The sequence below is a fragment of the Sander lucioperca genome, chromosome 3 (genome assembly GCF_008315115.2).
Source record: "Sander lucioperca isolate FBNREF2018 chromosome 3, SLUC_FBN_1.2, whole genome shotgun sequence".
NCBI classification, from domain to species: domain Eukaryota; kingdom Metazoa; phylum Chordata; class Actinopteri; order Perciformes; family Percidae; genus Sander; species Sander lucioperca.
Window position 1 is genome coordinate 42,822,409 of NC_050175.1, and position 13,647 is coordinate 42,836,055.

At 41.7% G+C, this 13,647-nt stretch overlaps 1 protein-coding gene across 2 annotated transcripts in view; it reads right to left on the reverse strand.

Moving 5' to 3' along the window:
* LOC116067387 (CD81 protein-like) overlaps positions 1 to 6,700 on the reverse strand; it is a 45,590-nt gene extending 38,890 nt beyond the window's left edge. For both annotated transcript variants that reach the window (XM_031323813.2, XM_031323812.2), the window contains exon 1: positions 6,457 to 6,700. In XM_031323813.2, coding sequence (XP_031179673.1) covers positions 6,457 to 6,522 — 66 coding nt within the window. In that variant the 5' untranslated portion in view covers positions 6,523 to 6,700. The remainder of the gene's footprint in view (positions 1 to 6,456) is intronic.
* Between the last annotated feature and the right edge of the window lie 6,947 nt (positions 6,701 to 13,647).

Consider the following 13,647-nt stretch of genomic DNA (forward strand, 5'->3'; position numbering starts at 1 on the left):
AATATTTGCATATCTGCAACGAAGTCTCTCCTGATTGAAATCTCAGTTTTAGCGTCCAGAGTCAGGCTGTACCGGACTCTCCCGGTGATTTTAACGGTGGTATTTTAATATTAATGCTATTGTTTTAAGCAGTTTGGTTTATTGGGATTTCATTTACTCAAGCAAAATATACATTTGTGCTTATCAAATTGTCAGAAATAGCAGCCACATTCATAGAGTTCTGTCAAATAACGTAACAGACTCATTTTTTTTAATTTAAGATTTCTCTGATTCCAGCTTCCTAAATGTGAATATTTTCTAGTGTCTTCACTCCTGTGTGACAGTAAATTGAACATCTTTGAGTTGTGGACAAAACGAGACATTTGAGGACGTCATCTTGGGCTTTGGGAAACACTGATCCCCATTTTTCGCCATTTAAAAAAACAAACATTTTATAGACCAAACAACGAATCAATTAATTGAGGAAAATATACAACAGATTACCCAACATTTATAATAATAAAGCGTGCTAATTTAGGCGTGTGGGTAACAGAACCCTGGTATAGTGCGTGTTGGTTCATTGGCATGGCTTACTAGGCCTTTTAAAAAGGAACAGACCTATTATTAATGTTGTTAGTGAGCTTTCCAACTATTGCATAATTGTCTAACCGCAATATTTTTTAAGTATCACCGTTTCTTTGTTTAACCGTAATTAATTGCCAACATTGGCTAAGGTCCTAAGGTGTATGACTGTTGATGGTAATTATCAATTTTATGTTCATTTTTGGGGCGCCCGGATAGATCGGTTGGAAAATGCCCAAAAAATAATCTTAAAAAAAAAAAAAAAAAAAGCCCAAAAAATAATCTTAAAAAACAAAAGCCCAAAAAATTATCTTAAAAAAAATAAAAATAAAACAATGTTTTATGATAATGAAGAGCCGTGGTTTATTTGTGTTTTTACACTATCTGGGTCACATAACAGTGATATAACCAAAATATGTATCCTGGGATTTATTATAAATTGGACTGAAAGAGACAATTTTCTATATTGTTAACCGCAATTATTTCTGAGACAATTAATTGTGCAGCAAAATTTGGAATTGATACAGCCCTAAATATAGCAAGTCAAAATGTCTGTCATTTAAAGAGGCCTTTTGTCAGGAAATCTAAACTGAGAGGCAAGCGGACATGCTACAATTATGACATACACTAGAACTTCTCTTAGGTAGGTATCACAGGCTTACAATAGTGTTAACATAGAACAACACGTAAAATAGGCTACCTGCCCCGTTTTCAGTGGCTGACATTAGTTATGGCCACAGATGGCAAAGACATTATCAAACCACCTGTTGCTCATTAAGCCACTGCATTTGTTGTCACACGTTCCACACCGAGTAAACTGTCTAAACACATGGGCCAGCATCATGAGGTTTCCTACAGCCTGCTGCTGTCACCATACAGGGCATAGCTGCTGGTGACTGACAGTGGAGGCGCATCAGGCTCATTCTGAGCAAAACCCTAAGACTAATATTAAGCAAGTTTAAATGTGTTGCAACCCAGAAAAAGGTCACTGCAGCTGTAACCGAATACCTAATGACTCTCAACACGGAAGGGAAACTCAGAAATTGCTTCAAATAACATCTAAAGTGAGATCAGCACAGCTGAAGTGCCCCCCGCCCTCCCCGCAATGTCTATTTCTGCCTGTTGCCCAGAGTACAGGGGTTGTAGAATGCTGGGCATGCTGGAGGATGGGGAGTGGGGGGTTGGGGTGTTGTCTGCAGTTCCCAGAAGCCTCCTATACCGCCACACAGAGGCTTCCCTCCCCCCCACCCCCACCCATGTAGCCTCTTAACCCTCTCAGTGTCCAGTGTGATTTATGGAAACAGGAGGTCTCCTTTTTTAAAGAGGCAGCCTCCGCGGCCGGCTGCTCAATGACCGCACATTACAGTCAAAGTGTTTCTTCACAATAACTGGACCCGTCCACTCTAAACGATCCTTTCACGGCCGGCTCTTTAGAGCAGCCAATAAAGCTAAAAGGGTTAAAGTGGAATATGTGTTAAAAAGAAAGAAGGAGCCAAAGAGATGCTGTAATGCATGTACAATCACATTAACAGTCACTTTTTCAGGAGCGTTACCAAGCGTTACTTCTGGACAATGACTATTTTGCACACAGAGTCAGGAAATTTATTTCTCTCCTGTTTTCGGTTTTTCATCATTGCAGTTGAGTAGAAGTACAACTTCATCCATCGGCAGCAGAAGTTTCCAAAAATATAAGTTAAAAAGGGCCAGAAAGCAATTTATAGAGTCCAAATTAAAATGTTTTTTAAGCACAACACTGTATTTCCTAGAGATGTCCCATACCCACTCTGGTATCAGCTGAGTTTGCTCCGGTACTATTTAGGCCTACTTAATCGATTTACGAAACGATTGGTTCCTGTCGGTAAACATCTTCGCGCCATCAGCGACCGGGCTGTGGCCTGTGGAGGGGTGGCCGAGACACAACGTGAGAAAGCCCTGTCTTCTCCATGCAGCCACAGAAACAGATTACTTACTATAGTGACAATTGAATTTATTTAAGTGATATGAAAAGTACATGGAGCTTGATTTCACTACGGGGCGGGCAAAGGCTAACAACACTAAACAAAAACAAATCTAACTAGAAAGGTAGCAAACAAAGCCTAAGTTGGGACCATGAACTGTAAAAAAAAAAATATATATATATATATATATATATATATATAAGATGGATGGCACATCCCAATTTCCTGTCAAAGTCCCGCCTATACAACCGCCAGACCAATCGTGAGTCAATCACAGCTGTCAGTCATGATGTTTCAGCCCGTTTATTTATGGCATCAGATAACTAATAAAAAAACAATTTTAGCAGAAAAATGAACATAAGAACTACCTTAAATGACAGAAACCATCATTGGGGAAAAACGTATGTGACGTGTACTTTGATTTTTTTTGTTTTGGCCTTTGTCCCATGCACTAACACGGAGGGAGCGGGATTTATGACCTATCGTGCAGCCAGCCACCAGGGGGCGATCCAGATGTTTTGGCTTCACTTACAGTCTATGCATCAACCCCCGGTTGGGACCAGAACCATCCGGAAATCCCACCTCCCGGCTCTGATGTCCGATCAAACTTCTGCGGCAGCTACGGTGTAGCCTGGTCCTACCAGACTCTGGTCCATTTCATTTGTACAGAGAGTCTGGCCACTCGCCATTGACAAGTGTTAACTTCCTTGAAGGGGGGTACTTTGTTGAAGTTTAAAACTATTGGATCTGCCCAGAGCCTGGCTCCGCCCTCCTACGTACTGTCTGGTAGGACCAGGCTCACAAGAGGGGAGACAACATTAACTATCGGCTTACCATCGCTAGCGTTAGCCTTAGCCAACTCCTTAACCGCTAACAGAGCAAGCTGGAAAATCAAACTGTTCCCGAACCCCGTGGGGAGGAGGGCCACAACATCATGGCCACCAACCAAACTCAGCAAAGATTGTTCTTGCTCGGGCTTTAACTTCTGGATATTCGGCAGCGTTGCCACAACGGACCGCATCTTTCTCCGCCGCCATTACGGAACTATAACTCAAACTAGCACACGTCATGACCGCAACGTCATCGTTCTCAGCCACTCCCTCTGTTCGCTGATTGGCCCGCCAAATATTTGGTCGGAGAAAACCCAAGAATATACCGCAAACCCAGACGTAGTACTGAAGGAAAATGAAAATTGAGCGGAAGTACGTAGGAGGGCGGAGCCAGGCTAGCTACGGTGCGTGCTACGTTCCACTCTCTGAGAGCCTCGCAAACCATCTCTGGGGCCCTGCAGAAGCTTTCCGCAGAAGTATAAATTAGGCATAAGGACACTCATTTTATTAACCCAAACTATCATATCGGTTTTACATAAGGTCTTGTCTGAAAGGGTTATAAAACCATAACATAAATAAGTGGTAAGAGCTTGTATCTCTAACAATTGCCATTGGCAATTGACACACGGGTTCTGACTAGGGCTGCACCATATGAGGAAACTTTGTGTTGACGTTGTTAAATATCGCAATAACGATATTACTTGCGATAAATAAACAGATATTGAAGTGTTCTCAGTTCTGCCTTCTGCAGCTTTCAGTATTCAGCTAAAACACAACAAAGTGCAAAGTGCAGTTGATACTGCGATGACGATAGAAATACCATATATTGTGCAGCCCTAGTTCTGACACGCTTTCATGATGGAAAATGAAGGAAATAAGTCAAAAAAAATGAATGAAACGAATGAAAAGAAAAGTGTGTCTTTGAAAGGGCGATTTTCTTCCTGCGTGGACAGTGGACACCGTACCTAAACGCATCTCGTGTAGACACAGATGGGGCGCTGAAGCTGCTGCTGTGACTTTCTGCCTGTTATCTGTTAGATAGTGTTAGCACTGTGGCTTAATTATTAACTCTCTGGTCCCTGAATAGTTAGACTGAGGAAAAGTGCAGCAGTGGGAAATAAAGAGCCTGTTGCTAACCTTTCCATGCCAGCACTTTAGTTGACATCCAGTATTGATAATGGCAATGGTGGATCGTTATTCTCAGCATTTCCTGTTGGGTTTCCTGGGCTCAAACTGTAGGCGAGGTGTGAGTCCACCAACACCAATATGACAACATTTTCCATATATGTAGGTGAACTCTGATGTCAATTTGATACTGCTGAGAAACAGATGAAAGCTGACACAATCATACGATTGATTAGTCAGTCTTCGGAACAATAATCTGCAACAATTTTGCTAATGGATTAATCGTTACTGCTGTATAATCAAGCAAAAATGGCAAGTTACATGGAACAAATGTTGACTGCAAACACTTTAAAACACTCAACACAGACATGCTTATTTGCTGATTAAGCTACTTCTAAACTGGGGGACCTGTCTGCAACATGTCAGCCTGTGGTGTTTATTGCACTTACACTACTAACATCCTCTAATGTGTCTAGATTTTCTCTGCAAAGAGGCTGTAACAGGAAGCGTGATCTGTACCCAAGTGACAGATGAGTGGGCAACACGCCTGCTTTAATTTAAAAAGTTAATATGAAGAGCGCACATTAAATGAATGCAATCGACCAACAAAGATATTACAGTTGGCTCTTAAAATGAACTTCTAACTAACCCTCTATTTCTAGGGTTGTGTAAAATACTGATTACCATCTCTTTTCCTTCCTCTTTTCACCATTCATTGTCATCATCTTTTTCTTTTTTTTTTGTTTGCGGAATTTCTGCACTGACTCAAAAAAACACCCCTAAATGAATTGCTTTGGAATTTAATTCAGACATTCATGGTCCCCAGAGGATGAATCATACTGGTTTTGGTGATCCTCTGACTTTTCAACTAGCGCCACTTTTACATTTTTTGGCTTTTAGTCAAGCGTCTGTTGACATCTTATCGATTGCCAGTAAGTGCAAAATAAAATAGTTGCCGTAAAATCCTTTGTCAGTGTAAACTGTTGTGCAGTGTTTTGGCCTTTAAATGAATTACTCCAACTGGAATTCCATGATCATATTTCAGTGTCTCAGCAACAACACCACGCCCCCACCAATGAAGCCCCCTGCACTGTTTTAACACCCTTTACAAATTACAGGAAAACAAAGTGCCACTTTTTTCATTCAGGCTGCTGAATTTTAAAGAAAGAAAAACGTGAATGAGTAAATGGGGATCGAACGAAGGAACTGTTTGGAGAACAAACTCAAACACCCACAAATGTTTCCATGATCCATCACCCAACACAAGGCCTTGACTCACCAAATGGAAACCACCATGAGTACCCCCCTCCGCACGCACGCACACACACACACACGCACACACGAAATGAGGTGGAGGATGTAATCCAAACAAAGCCATTCTCCAAACCCAAGCGAGGCAGTCTCCACTGCCGCCCAACATCTACGGCTTCACTGTAGGCTAAAATTAGAGCTACAAACTGACGTTACGGATGTTGCCTATAGTATTTGAGCCTGTCAGTGACCTAAATGTAATTCAAAACGGTTGAACCGTATGTTTCATGTCACAACAAATTAAAATTATCGCGCGAAGTTGTTATTTTGGGGATACAAAAATGCTACTTTCTCCGTTTAATTTTAGTGCTGACTTAAAACCTAGCTAGGAGGACTCTACCCGGGCATATTAGCTGCATATTTTTCTATGATATTCACCACCTCGTGGGTGTGTAATATGCTACGTACATTTACCACACATGCCTTTACCATTACCATAATCTCCCCTAGTGATGAAATAGCTGTCGCGCGGTTATTCATGAGGTATAACGGTAAAGGTACCACATGCGTGAGATGTAATGTGTGTTGTTAGTTTATCCAGCATCGTTCATTCATAACGGGCTAGCCTAAACAAACCAACACCGCTAACCAAGCGAGAGGAGGCGGCGCTGCGCACCGAAGTGAACACACATTGAAAAATCATTTTTTTTAAATGACCAAGGCTTGCTTACCCAGAAGATGAAGTTGAAGAAAAAAAGCATGTACTTGATGCATTTGGTGCAGCCTTCGACTCCCATTGTGGTCGGTTAACGTTAGTCAAATGTATTCGGTGCAGAGTTCACAGAACGGCGGCAGCAGGCCAGGTGTCGCGGCGTGTATAACGGGGCTGAGTCTCGACTGGGAATCCTGACTTCAGTTTGGAGACAGAGCTGAGGCAACACCCAACTCCTCCCTCCCTCACCGTCTGTAGACCCCACACACACACACACACACACACACATAATCCAATGCTAACACTAGACTTCCGTTGAACGCCTTCAAAATAAAACATCGACTTACCATTCTTCGACATTTTGGGAGGGGTCTGCTTTGCTTCCGTTTGTTAAATGGTTCTTCTCACAACATAAAAAATCTCCCACTTGAAAAAAGACTTCTGTCTTACCAGTCAGGCAGATTTGTATAGAAGCCTGTTCCCACCGTGCTGCAGTTAATAGAATGGTTGTATGTGTCTTATCGCATTGGTTCACAGTTGAACAATGGCTCAGTTTATTGTAAAACCACTTATGCTGGTCACCAAACTCACAGCTGGCTTATTTCTTTACTTATTTTAGAATTTGGTTTGCAAATAGATGTCTACATGGAATTTATTTCCTGCTCATTATAATGATACAAACTCAAAAATGTTGAGTAGGATTCAATCTGTGGGATATCAGGGCAAAATGGCCCAGAGAGCAGCCCAAAACTAACATGTGGTACCCACATGGGCAATCTGGCTGGGGAACAAAACTCGTCTGGCTCAAGGGTATTTTACTTTCCCTTTTTAAACTAGTTTTACTTTCTATACTACTTTAGGATTCAGATCCCACTCTATTTTCAGTTTAGATTTCTGAGCTACTGGTCAGTTTTGTGATTAAGCCTACTCTGGTTTCCTACGCCTTGGTAGGCCTACGAACTTAGATAAGTTGTTCAGGCCAACTATGTTTGATTGTACAAGGTAACCCAATGCAAAGTAAATTGAGAGTAATAACAGTAGGGAAATGTAGTCTATGTGTTTGTTGTAGTTTGTATAATTGTTTAGGTTAAGTACATTTCAGATTTCCCTTGTGCTGTGGTAGGGTCGAGGTAATGTCAGTGGCAGTCTATAAAAGGCTGCCAGTTCCCATCTGACAGCTGCGGCTGTCAGGACCACCTGCTGCCTGTGTGGCCGTGGCCATTCTAGCAGACAGCACATAATAAGGAAATGGTTTTAAGTGTTGTAAGAATATGAATCCATATTTATACAAATGATTCCAACCTGTAAGGCAAAACATTTTTTGTCCAGTCAGGAAGTTATAATCTCAATTGCAGGAATTACATAAACAGCCTTCTCAAGAGTTATGATTGTGAGATGATGCCAAATTTAAACTGTTGGAAAGTGATAAGAGGGGTCTCAACTCCCAAATGATTTCAGCGAGCTCCGATCTCTGCTGCCAGTAACCAGCAGAGGCTGTTGTTTCCTATAAAAACCCTGACCAGAACTCATTCTGGTTAGAGAGACTTGTACAGCTTCTTGTGAACTTCTGTCTCCGCTGCGCAGTTAATAAAAGTCATCTGAACCAGCCACTAAATTGGACCTATAAGAGATCTTTTTCTTCCACGCTATCTTTTTTGTTTTTTAGAAAAAACACACTTAAATGTGGCACTTTGTAGTTTGAAGTTAATGTACTTCAATGTGATTCTTGCTGTTCTGATTTTGTACCTTCATGGTAGAAAGTACTTATTGGAAGTCGCTTTGGATTAAAGCGTCAGCTAAATGTAGACGGTCCCGAAGTCACACGCACACACGCTTTTCATTATTCATCGCGCATTTCTGTAATAATGTATGATTTATGTGAGAGTAACAACAGAAATGTATGTGCACACGCCCAACATACACGATTTAAAAAAGACTTTCCATTCAAATGTCTATTTTTCGTATATACAAACAGAAATGATTAATGTGTTTAGTTGAATAAAGAGCAGGAAAGTGAGATCCGATCACAAGTGGTCACTTGAGGAGAGACATTCTAATGCCAGATGTAAACATCTGTACTTCCACTTGTGATCAGATCACTCAGGACAGATGTTAAAACCAGGTCAGAACAGGGTTGTAACTATAGAGGGGAACCGTTAAATTTAGGCACCAAACCGGATCAAACTCTCCCGAGGAAAAAAAAACATTAAAATTATAATATGAAATGATGTTAGATTTTGCGTAAATATGCGTAACTTCCAGCTGTAGCTGTATCTTTTCTAGACACAAGCTCAGAACAGGACCTCTGTTGAGAAGGCCAACACAGTTTGGACTATTCCGCCCCCAATGGTATGTCCCGTCTCTCAGTGTCTCTCAGTGTCTCTCTCTGTTAGTGTAGTTCATGAAGAAGCTGTTCAGGAGAGTTTTTTTCTAGAGTTCTATCTATCTATTAGAGCCTATATTTCAATAGTTGTTGTATTTACGGTCATAGGCATGTATTTGTATGCATATAACTTTGTTAATTGCTGCCTACTTTGATCAATAAGTGGTTGCTTTGCTCTTAGCTTGTCAGCTGTATCTGAAGTGGGATCATTTAGGGTGGGTAGCTGGCACCATTGTGGTCTGATGGCTTCACCTGGTGGCAGCGCCGTGTATAGCAGTAAATCAATCCAGTCTACCAAGTTATTCCTTTACATTGACTGTTTTTTTGTATTATGTTTTGTGTCTCCCTTTTCAGAAACCACACACATAGACACACATTCACAAATATAAATATTATATTTGTAATATTTTCTAACAAATGTGTTTTTCTGTACATCCTGTCAAGCTACTTGTTTGACATTAAAGTTTTGGGACTGGACTATTTGGATTTGGACCAGTAACGTCAGAACCCAAGGGTTCTTCTCATTCCTCTATTTTGTGCCTCCTCATTTCCTTATCTCCTCCATCCTTCTGCCTGTTACCTGGAAATTGCTCTAAGCGCGTCATCTTGAAGGATGTCTCAATTCCTAAAATGCATCTCAAGGAGATGAGGACGCTTGCCAACAGAGCCGTGAACGAGGATACGCCGGTGTATCCTTTTCAGAAGTCTTTTCGGCATGATGTGTGAAAGAGCCGGGAATATACAAACCATGGCCGCTGTGCCACACGTCATATTTAATCCATGATTAAGTGACGCTCCGAAGCACGGATGTCTCATTTTGTTAAATGCTTGTTGCCTCGACTCCTCTCTCCTCGTGTCTCTTCCTCACCTCCTCCGCTCGCATCTCAGGTGGGAGGGACTAAGACGCCAGGAGAGGAGGAGAGGAGAGGAGGTGAGGAAAGGAATCGAGGATGTACAAAGTGAGAAATGAGAAGAGGGGCCTAAAAGAGACCACAGTCAACATCTTTCGATGGCTCTCCCCCGACTTCCTGTTGTGTCTCTAGACTGTCAACTTGGCAGCAAAGGCATACATGCCCTCTCACATCAGTTCACCCTTTTCTAAACTCACTATGGCATACTGATCACCAGCACATGAACTAGAAGATTCTCTAGATAACTGTGTGATGCACTCACTTTATGTCTGAAGTTATTGATATTCCTGCAGATTAAAAGGTAACGTGTATTTCTTTTCTCAACCACAACCTCCCTCGTGACTTGTGGATCCATTCTGGACTCTATGTTGACGTGAGGGTGCACAAACTAGCGGCTTGTATCACTCAGCTTGGAAACCTGTGTGTGCGCATCCTCCTGTTTTTCTCCAGTCTGTCTTTTGAACTCACACACGGTCACACTTATGCTTTAAAGAGCCCCTATACTCATTTTCAGTGTCATATTTGTACTGTTGGGGTCTACTACAATGGGTTTACATGCTTTGATGTTCAAAAAACATATTATGTTTCTCATGCTGCCCATTGCTGCAGCTCCTCTGCCTGAAACACGGCACGTTCGAGATGAGCTGCGTCTCGCCTGTAAAGTGGATGGCAGCGGCAGCAGTGGGTGGTGACAAAAATCCGCGTTCAATCGGACAATTTATAGGAGTTTCCAGCAGCCTTCAGGCTGAACAGGAAGTCACAGAAACACACATACATCCTGTTAGGTCACTAAAATGTTATCAGACCCATATATCAGCTTGTATGCCGTCTCAAGTTGTTTTTTTTGTATTATGACAGAGTAGCTGTCAAAATGCTCTACGTGCGATCGGTTGCTGATGTTAATAAACAACAGACTGTAGATGATCTGGAATCTGAACGGATTTAGTCTCTCTGACTTCTAAACGTCACCATCAACCTACACTTCGGGGATTGCTGCGGTGCCGCAGGAAATTCCGCCGGATGCATGTATTTTCCGTTTCCTTCCGCTTTCTTTGTGTTGGAATTTTAAAGACTATTGTTGACTGCTCCTCAGATCTCTGCAGGGTAAATCCAGGCAGACTCTCGCACAACTATTTTGCAGCTGCTCTGTGCTGAGCTTAGCAGCACCCATGACGATTCTGATTGGTTTAAAGAAATGGCATTAAACCAGAGCACGTTTTCCTCCCATCCCCGAATGCTATGTGGAGTAGCCAGACCCTCCTTCAGCGCGCTTTGGAGGAGGGTCTGTCAAAGCGAGACTACCATCAGCCACACAACATGTGTTCTGTACAGAATAAGCCTTTAAATCAAACAAATAGCAATTAAAATCCCTCCAAGATCCAGAATGCATTGGGCGGCCATCGCCGGTGATCGATTCTGAGCAGACCTGGCTCATCGCCAACGACCCCACTGTCTGAGCTCTTGGCCACCTTTCTGAAGAGCCCAATCTGCTCTGATTGGTCAGCTGGTCCACTGTTTTTGTGATTAGTCAACCAAATTCAAGCTAGCCACTGGGCGGGCTGTGGCAGGCATCACATATGAAAATCTGGGCTGGCTTTCTCAATCAGTGACATCACTGATTGAGGAATTTCAAACAGGAATGTGGGCAAGGCATTTCAGGGAGATGAGAAAAAGTTCTGTCTGTGGGAGAGAAAGCTCCATTGGAGTGTTTTTTTTTTTTTACAAAAGTAGAATTTATAAATGGAGGATAACTGATAAAGCGAGGCTTGACCTAGTCTAATCTGTGCATCCTGGCTAGGTGCGTTTCACGAAGGCCAAGCCAGGCTGAGGAGGAGCGACTAGGTCGAGCCAGGCTGAAGTAATTCTGATAGATGGGCGTTCATGGCTTTCTTTAACAGACCGCAGTCTCGATCACAGATTTCTGATTTACTGATGCTAAAATGGAGAATATGCATTGTGTATTCTTTGCACAGAGTGAGCCGCTGATAACAATAAGGTAAAAACCACTGCTGAGTGAACAGAAAAGGCTCCAGGATTAATAAATACTGGCTGTTAGCCTGGTCAGGAGCAGGCTAGCTGCACAGAATAAATCTTTATGGTAACTTAGGTGCCTCTGCTTTTGTGCAACCAAGTCAAGGCTAAATTTATCCAGGATAACTGGAATATCTAGCTTAATCCCTTATCCTGGTTTTGTGCAATAGCCCCCCGGAATATAAAAAAAAACAAAATTAAACTGAGGCAAAATAATGTCAAACAACAACAAAAAACAGCAACCTCACAGCAAGCTGCCAACTCCCCTTCTCCTGAAGACACTTTAAAATCTCAGCCTCCCCTAACAGGAACTTAGCACCTGTACAGGTACAGTATGTACAGAGTGAGCTAAACTGAAAAGGCAACGTTCAACACTCTGGATCCAGAAAATACCATTCCATTTTCATAGATCAGTTACTGCTGACATCACTACCTATATATATATATATATATATATACTGTATACGGACAGGCCTATGTCATTTTATACACATCAAATGATAATTTATCGAATAAACTAAAACATGACACTAAAATTAAGGATCAAGCAGACACAAAACACTTAATTTAGGGAGCAGGGCCTTGGGAGAAAGGAAGAAAAGAAGCCTTTTTCACAGAGGCCACTTGCAGCTCTGTTTTTATTGGTCCAAGGCACTCTTCTTGCAAAAGAATGTATTTCATATCAGAATCTTAGTACATTAAAAATAGAACTGGGCAAGCAACCCACGCGTAGCGGCACAAACAGCCTTCTTCAGGATTGCTGCGGTGCCGCAGGAAATTCCGCCGGATGCATGTATTTTCCGTTTTTTTCCGCTTTCTTTGTGTTGGAATTTTAAAGACTATTGTTGACTGCTCCTCAGATCTCTGCAGGGTAAATCCAGGCAGAGTTTTTTCTCGCACAACTAATTTGCAGTGGCTCTGTGCTGAGCTTAGCGGCGCCCATGACGATTCTGATTGGTTTAAAGAAATGGCATTAAACCAGAGCACGTTTTCCTCCCATCCCCGAATGCTTTATGGAGTAGCCAGACCCTCCTTCAGAGCACTTTGGAGGAGGGTCTGTCAAAGCGAGACTACCATCAGCCACACAACATGTGTTCTGTACAGAATAAGCCTTTAAATCAAACAAATAGCAATTAAAATCCGTCCAATTCAAAAACAATAAAAATATATAAAACGTCATCATGTTGAGTTGGTTCTGAACCAATCAGAAAACAAATACTTAATTTAGGGAGCAGGGCCTTGGGAGAAAGGAACAAAGGCAGCCTTTTTCATAGAGGCCACTTGGAGCTTTGTTTTTATTGGTCCAAGGCACTCTTCTTGCAAAAAATTTAAATTTATTTCATATCAGAATCTTAGTACATTAAAAATAGAACTGGGCAAGCAACCCACGCGTAGAAACAGCCTTCTTCAGGGTACGTAGAAGGCTATTTGTGCTGCTACGTGTGGGTTGCTTCCGAGCACGACTTTTTTCTCTTGTATTTTTATTGGATTGGTATCCACTACATAAAGCCTAGTCCATATCTATATTATATTTAACAAAGGCATTGCAATCCATTGCGGTCAGCAACACCCCACAGTGCTCCATTAATAGAGAGAAGACAAACAAATCGGCAGCGGTCAGCAGAAACATTTAATACCAGGATCCATCTTTACAGTGTCAACTGGCTTAGCATTAGACATTAACCTTTACATTTTTAGGAATTTTGATGTTATATTTATATTTAAAATATGTATTATTTTTAACATTATTATACATTTATTCAAATTCTATCACATAAATTACAACAGTAACCCATTTAGGCAAGGCATTATCACTCCACATTTCCTGCATTGTTATGGTCATATTTGACCATAGAAATCAATCACAGAATTATGCACTCACACA